Source organism: Micromesistius poutassou (genome assembly GCF_964030765.1).
Source record: "Micromesistius poutassou genome assembly, chromosome: 6".
Classification (NCBI taxonomy): domain Eukaryota; kingdom Metazoa; phylum Chordata; class Actinopteri; order Gadiformes; family Gadidae; genus Micromesistius; species Micromesistius poutassou.
Window position 1 is genome coordinate 7,924,829 of NC_140276.1, and position 7,976 is coordinate 7,932,804.

The following is a 7,976-nucleotide window of genomic DNA, read 5'->3' on the forward strand; positions in this document are numbered from 1 at the left end:
CTGTGGGGCTTTGGTCAGCGCGACCACTCCATTTATCAGGAGTTGCAAAGCAAACCCCCAGCCCCCCTAGGACTGGCTAATACATGAAACACATCAACATCAACGCTTCAGACACATATTCAAACGCACACTCCATATGTGTTTGCCCACACAAACACACACACAACCAAAAAGAAAGGAAAGAGAAAAACCTTATCGGACCCAACAGCGCTCCAGGGAGGCACAGCAACACAACACAAGGCTACGACGGCAAACAATGGCCTCTTCAACACATGCAGTTGCATCATATATTGGGGTATTTGCGTCTATATGTTTGTGCATGCGAGCGTGTGCGTGTGTGTGTGTATGCCAGTGTTTGTGTGCCAGTGTTTGTGTGTGTGTGTGCCAGTGTTTGTGTGCGTGTGTGTTTGTAAGTGTGTGCATCCCTTTGTGCGTGCGTGTTGTGTGTACATGCTCGCGAGTGAGTGCGCGTGTGTGTGTGTGCGTGCGTGTGTGTGTGTGTGCGTGTGCCTCCGTCCTTCATCAAGACAAGCACCCATCCTGGAGACACACGGCGGGGACATGATGACAACATGGAGGCTCATCAGCGGCCAGAGCGGGACACACAGTGCCAGGTCCTCAGCGCCCGGGTCGACGTCACATCCCAGCCACTGATGATAAAAGGGTTTCCATGGTAACCTAGGGAGATGGGGGGGGGGGGGGAGCCAGGCGTCCTCTGCGTGGGGGGTGGGGTTCCCTCCGATCCGTCTGGAGACCCTCTCTCTGGCCCCCTCCCAGAACAAGAGCAGCTGATGACATATCGATGGCAGCTCCAGCCCCAAACTCTTGGTTACTAAAACACAAGCCTCCCAAACCCCTCGTTCTGCTCCTCCTGCTCAGTCTGCAGCTAGCACTCTCTTTTCCTCTCCCCCTCCTCTCTCTCTCTCCCTGCAGCTGCCCCAGAGGCTGAGGGGGACAACTGTAGATTCATAAGCAGGCAACCGGGAATATCTTCAGACACACTAACTTGTCGTCGGGACCCAATATCCATGGGAAGACAGGTTTCATCGCTCTGGTATGAACTTAAGAATGTGTGTGCATGTGCGTGTGTGCGTGTGTGTGTGTCTTTGTGTGTGGGGGCTAGGAGTGTTTGAAGTAGGTGACACAGTGGCAGATGCAATCTGGTAAAGGAACAAGTTCTTGGGTCATGACAGAGTTCATGTGTGATCCACTAGCCTGATTCATAATGTGCATTTACATTGTGTGTGTGTGTGTGTGTGTGTGTGTGTGTGTGTGTGTGTGTGTGTGTGTGTGTGTGTGTGTGTGTGTGTGTGTGTGTGTGTGTGTGTGTGTGTGTGTTTCACATCTTCTCCATTTCTGTGAAACTTGTCCTGCGCCAGCTGCTAATCTTCTCACTCCATTTGCTCCAGACTCCACACACATCTGCCAACACACTTTCTCCCGCCCTTTCTCTCTCTTCTCTCTCTTTTCTCTCTCAGTCTCTTTCTTGCACTTTTAAAACCTTCCTTCTACTCTCGCTCAAATTCATCTTCCTCGTCCTTCTCCTCAGCCTCTCTTTATGAATTCATCATGTTCCCCCTCTCTTCATCTTCACCTCTCTCTCCATCCATCACTCTCTCTCTAAATGTTCTTGCCGGCTCCTTTCAAAAATCAAATTTTAATCAATGCTGAGGTGTGGGTTCATCAGGATGCATCGCTTGCACCACTACCCGATGTTTCTCCTCTTCATGGCAGCAAAAAATAACAACAAGCGGACAGAGGCACCAACAGAAGCCAACAGGCTCCAACCAAGGTCAGAATACAACTTATCCCGGCCTAATCACACTGCTTTTTCAGCCCATTCTGCTTGACTTTCCTGTGTGTGTGTGTGTGTGTGTGTGTGTTTGTGTGTTTGTGTGTTTTTGTTTGTGTGTCTATGTGTGACTGTGTGTGTGTGTGTGTGTGTGAGTGTGTGTGACTGTGTGTGTGTGTAACGTCCTTGTAGAACTTTGAGATGTCTTAGAAATGCCTTCCCTACGCAGTTGCCACAAATAAAATGGAGGAGGGGGGGAGGAGGGGGGGGGGGGGGAGAAAAAAGAAGAAAAATCAGAAGCCTCCCAAAGGCGGCTGTGAAGTGAAGGATGAAAGCCAGCGAGCGGGAAAGTGGATAGAAAGCAAGAGTAAGGGGCTTGATGCAGTCTCCTGAGTGAGAGAGCAGTCTCAAAGATGGAGAGAGCGAGAGAGATATAGGGATGACTAAAGATAGAGAGAGAGAGAGAGAGAGAGAGAGAGAGAGAGAGAGAGAGAGAGAGAGACTAAAGAAAGGGGGAAATGCACAGGGCGGAGAATGTCCTGGAAAGAAAAAAAACAAATTTGAATAGTTTCATTTGATGCAACCATTTCACCTTAACCAGAAACACTGAGCTTCTGAGCTAAAATGGTCACAGACAAATGGGGAGGGGTACTTGGTACTTGAAAAGAAGAGACGAAAATCAGTTCTGCTACCACTCAACCCACAATCCTCCATGTCCTTCTGCTCTTTGAGAGACAGAGAGAGAGAGAGAGAGAGAGAGAGAGAGAGAGAGAGAGAGACAGAGAGAGAGAGAGAGAGAGAGAGACAGAGAGAGCAAGAGAGAGCAAGGAAATGAGAGGAGTAGAGGGAGAGTGAGCAAACGAGAGAGCGAGGAAGTCAGAGGACAGAGAGAGAGAGTGATCAAGAGGGTGAGAAGAGAGAGAGAGAGGAAGAGACTGAGCGACGGAGAGCGAGAGGTGAGCCACAGAGAGAACGAGCAAGTAAGGTGAGGAGGACGAGAGAGCGAGAGAGCAAGATAGAAAGAGAGAGCGAGAGAGAGCGAGAGAGAGCGAGAGAGAGAGAGAGAGAGAGAGAGAGAGAGAGAGAGAGAGAAGAAGTGCGGTGGCGGTGGGGGAGATAGAAATGACAGTTCTCCAACAGGAGAAGTTTGGGCCTGTAATTAACCTGCTCATTTGCTAAATTGACTGTAATCAAGCCTCTCATCTCCCCGCAGCAGGAGAGCGGGGGGCCTCTTTGATAGGACGAGCCAGGAGAAACTCAATCGCTCTGAGCCCGGAGTCAGACAGAAGGCGCCGACTCCTTTGGTTCACCTTCCTCTGACTAGCGTACGCGAACACACTCACCTCTGCCACTCATCTGGGACGGCCGGGGAAAGGAATAATATGGCGGCGTGTTTCAGACGAAGTGGCTTCTTTCCCATAGTGCTCACAGTCTATAGGCACTCGCCAACCGCTTCGTTCGCTGAGAAAGGAGACCCATTCATGCACGTAATGGCACATGCGGCGGCGTGCTAATTTGGAATGCGACGGGCGAGGCTGTCCTATGGGGGATGCGGCGATGCCACGTGCGCATACACACTTGAGCGCATGCACGCACGCACGCACGCACACACACAGGTTTGCGTGTGCGCATGTACAAGAGAAAGAAAGTGGAAAAATAAACAAAAATGGAAAAAGAAAGACATTCATTCATACCTACAAAAGGAAAAAGAAAAACCACAGGCAGATGTGAGGTGTTCCGTTTTCCCCGACTATCAAGGTGACATTTAGTGCCGTGGAGGCCCAGCGTGACTCCTCTTTCCTCACACTGATCTACCAGAATGCACCACACTCTGCACTTGTCCCCGCACTCCCCTTATCCCCTTCACCGCTTTATTTTTAGGAGACTTTCTTTTGGCATTAAAGCGTGCAGAACAGAAACACAAGCCTCCCTCTGGTAGGGTGGGAGCGCCGTCAATACACCTTCTGAAGGGAACACCTCGCGGTTAAGAAGCGAGACTCCATGGCTCCGAGCCTTCCCTCGTACACGTACAGAATCCCCACAAAATCCCCCCCAAAAGTGCTTCACATGCGCCGTCGCTCTGATGTTTGATCACGGCCTGTATCAGTTAGGGCGAATTCACGATTAATCAAATTCAAACAGACCTCGCGATGTAATAGAACACGATTTGCAAACCGCAAAGACTGCGATTGATTTTTAAAAAAGTGTTATTGTCACTGATTGGAGAGCAGTAAGATTTGTATTTATTTATTTTTTTACAATTCAACAGTTAATTGAGATGTTATATTATCAATTCATGCATCAATTCATCTCAACACATCGGCCTGGCCTAAAGGAAAGAGAGCAGTTTATATGTTGACTGCTTGTGGTTGTCATACTATAGAATGATTTATTGCTTGTTTAGTGAATAATACAGATCATAAGGAACTTTAAAAAGAAGAATCACAGACTAAATCGCAATATTGGTCGAAATAATTGCAATTAGATTATTTCCCCAAATGGTTGGTGGTGGTGGTGATTATGGTTCTGTAGAAGAGGTGGTGGTGGTGGTGGTGGTTCTGTAGTAGAGGTGGTGGTGGTGGTGGTTCTGTAGTAGAGGTGGTGGTGGTGGTGGTGGTTCTGTAGTAGAGGTGGTGGTGGTGGTGGTGGTGGTTATGGTTCTGTAGTAGAGGTGGTGGTGGTGTTGGTAGTGGTGGTGGTGGTGGTGATTATGGTTCTGTAGTAGAGGTGGTGGTGGTGGTGGTTATGGTTCTGTAGTAGAGGTGGTGGTGGTGTTGGTAGTGGTGGTGGTGATTATGGTTCTGTAGTAGAGGTGGTGGTGGTGGTTCTGTAGTAGAGGTGGTGGTGGTGGTTCTGTAGTAGAGGTGGTGGTGGTGGTGGTGGTTCTGTAGTAGAGGTGGTGGTGGTGGTGGTGGTGGTGGTTCTGTAGTAGAGGTGGTGGTGGTGGTGGTTCTGTAGTAGAGGTGGTGGTGGTGGTGGTTCTGTAGTAGAGGTGGTGGTGGTGGTGGTTCTGTAGTAGAGGTGGTGGTGGTGGTGGTGGTGGTGGTGGTGGTTCTGTAGTAGAGGTGGTGGTGGTGGTGGTTCTGTAGTAGAGGTGGTGGTGGTGGTGGTGGTGGTGGTGGTTCTGTAGTAGCGGTGGTGGTTCTGTGGTTCTGTAGTAGAGGTGGTGGTGGTGGTGGCGGTGGTTATGGTTATGTAGTAGAGGTGGTGGTGGTTCTGTAGTAGAGGTGGTGGTGGCGGTGGTTATGGTTCTGTAGTAGAGGTGGTGGTGGTGGTTCTGTAGTAGAGGTGGTGGTGGTTCTGTAGTAGAGGTGGTGGTGGTGGTTATGGTTCTGTAGTAGAGGTGGTGGTGGTTCTGTAGTAGAGGTGGTGGTGGTTCTGTAGTAGAGGTGGTGGTGGTGGTGGTGGTGGTTCTGTAGTAGAGGTGGTGGTGGTGGCGGTGGAGGTGGTGGTGGTTATGGTTCTGTAGTAGAGGTGGTGGTGGTGGTGCTAGCAGGTGTGGTGGTGATTTCCAGTTGGTGTGGTGGCTGTGGTGGTGCTGGGGATAGTAGAGGTGGTGGGGCTGATGTTGTTGCGATGATGATGATGATGATGATGAGGTGGTGGCGGTGGTGGTATTTGTGATGCTAAGTATGTCGGAGGTGATGTGGTCGTGGTGATGGTGGTGGCCGTGATGGTGATTGATGGTGGAGGTGGTGGCGGTCTTGGTGCTGTGGGGATAGTGGAGGTGGTGATGATGGTGCTGATCAAAGTGGTGATTGTGGTGGTGATGATAGTGAGGTCGGTGATGATGCGGACGAGATTGGAGGCGCTTGTGTCGGTGGCAGTGGTGGTGTTGGTGGCAGTGTTGTTGTATGATGGTAGGGGTTGTCATGGTGATATGGGTGGCCATGAAGGTCATGATAGTGGGGGTGGTGGTGGTGGACGGAATGACTAAAGGTAAAGGTTATGCATTGTGACACTTGCACAATACCTCTCAAGATGGATTGACTCATGGAGTGTAGGGCCTAGCTGTCTGTATGTTCTGTATAATCCAAAATGATGCAAGCCACTTGCATGAATACATTCTATACATTTTCTTGCCCCTCCCTGTCAAACCTATTCTCTTCCCCACAGTGCCTTGGTGTATCCGTCTTTGTGTGCTTAGCTTTAGTTATTCCTGATCTGCAGCAATCACTGTCATTGGAGTTGTCATTGGAGGAGAGATCTGCTCCAATCAGACGCTCAGAATAGGGTGTCTCAGAGTGCGACTAATCCCTTAACGAGACTAGCAAACTGACATACTTAATGCGCACGCTTAAATAAACACACACGGAAACACACACAGACACGCGCGCACACACACACACACACTTACAAACACACGCACACAGACAATTTACATTGTGCTTCGATTTTGCTGTGACTCAGATGCACTCAATAACCTTAACTAGACCATGGCCAAAGTCAAGGTGTTGTCGCCGGGAAGAGGTAAAAAGTTAGAAAATGACCAACTAACACAACCAGCAGAAGTAAAATAGAGAGCAAGGCATAAAGGAAGCCCTGGGGCTAATGACTAGAGCATTTTGCTGTGTTGGGAGAGCCTCCTCCATGCAGTTGCCATCTCCATCGACACAAATTGGGGTACAGCGCATAAGAAAAATGGTCAGTTGGCATGACGACAGAGCTGAGCCAAAGAGCGACTGGGCCCAATTACAATTGCTCAGGCAAACACACATGAAAGTGTGTGAGTACACACACACACACACACACACACGTGTGTGTGCATGTGAACGCTCAATCCTCACATACACACAAACACAGACACACACAGACACACACACCCAAACGCAATCTGGCATTGATCTGATGCACCTTGGGTAAAATTCATTACAGATGCATGAAGTCATGAAGGTAAACAAAGGCTGTTGGCTTTATAAAAATAGACATTTTTCTGAATTTTTTCTCAAAGCTTTTTTTCTTATGGCTTTAAGTCAGAGAATGACTCTTAAGCAGCACACTTTGCAACTGCCAATATGTGATTCAAACTTTCTTTAGTATTATGATTACTATTAGTATTATTCACATTGACATCAGACCAATTTGCTCCTGAAATTCTCTTTTGAAAAGACGAGAAACTATGCTGAACATTATTATTTTTATAGAGAACATTTTTTATAGAGAAATTGCTGTCACCATTTTCGAAAATTTCTATAAAAACTTTTGCCAGGATTCATAAAAAAAAAACAAATCACCGAAAAGGAATTGACTCTACTCTCTTTTTTTTAGTTCTACTTTCCCCCCCCCCCGCATCAACAGCGTGGTTAAAGTGCCACGCGGGGAGGATTTTAACCAGCACTCTCCTGCTCTCCTTAGAAAAATAAAAAGTACCTCGACCGCCCCGCCTCCTATTGAAAGAGCTGAGCTGCATCAGGGCCACATAAAAAACACCCTGATGAAGCAGGAACCAAATGAACCACATGCTGCCGCCGAGGACAAGTCAATAAAAAGTGGATGGATTTTCAACTGGGGACCAATTATGTGTTTTTGTAGTGAGATGATGTTCACTGCAGTTTTTATGTGTTCATTGCGAGTGCGGATTTAGTGTGTGTGTGTGTGTGTGTGTGTGTGTGTGTGTGTGTGTGTGAGTTCATGATTAAAACTGGATGTGCATGTATGAGTGTTTGCTGTCTGTCTGTCTGTTGCAGTGTGTGCTTATATGTGCAGGCTTGCTTCTGTGTGTGTGTGTGTGTGTGTGTGTGGGTGGGTGTCTGTACGTGTGTCTCCGTGCGTACACTGTTTGCGTGCTTGTGCATGTGTCTGTTTTTGTGTGTAGTGTACATGCGGGTGTGTGTGCACACAAACATACTAAGTGCTGAATGTGTTGGCCTGTGTGAGGACTGTGTGGATTGTTTAAACACGTGTCATCAGAGCTAGAAAGTAGTGTGTGTGTAGGGGGGGGGGGGCACTATGTAGACCCTTGTGCATTCATGTGCTGTTCCATTATCTAACCCTTACCCCAAGGCTCTATCCAATCGTGAGTTCAGAACTCAATTTAAATCATTTTCACAGTGAACGAATAATCAGATGACGATATTTCAGAGCCACATATACCATTATATATGTTTGTGTGTGTGTGTGTGTGTGTGTGTGTGTGTGTGTGTGTGTGTGTGTGTGTGTGTGTGTGTGTGTGTGTGTGTGTGTG

At 48.2% G+C, this 7,976-nt stretch overlaps 1 protein-coding gene across 1 annotated transcript in view; it reads right to left on the minus strand.

Annotated features, from left to right (window-relative positions):
* Positions 1-1,119: 1,119 nt before the first annotated feature.
* The window catches only part of LOC311344803 (uncharacterized protein), a gene marked incomplete at both ends in the record, with an annotated part of 203,595 nt that continues 196,738 nt past the window's right edge, over positions 1,120-7,976 (minus strand). The window contains 2 exon segments of the mRNA XM_084469142.1: positions 1,120-1,160; positions 1,238-1,356. Of these exon segments, the coding sequence (XP_084325268.1) occupies positions 1,120-1,160; positions 1,238-1,356 (160 nt within the window).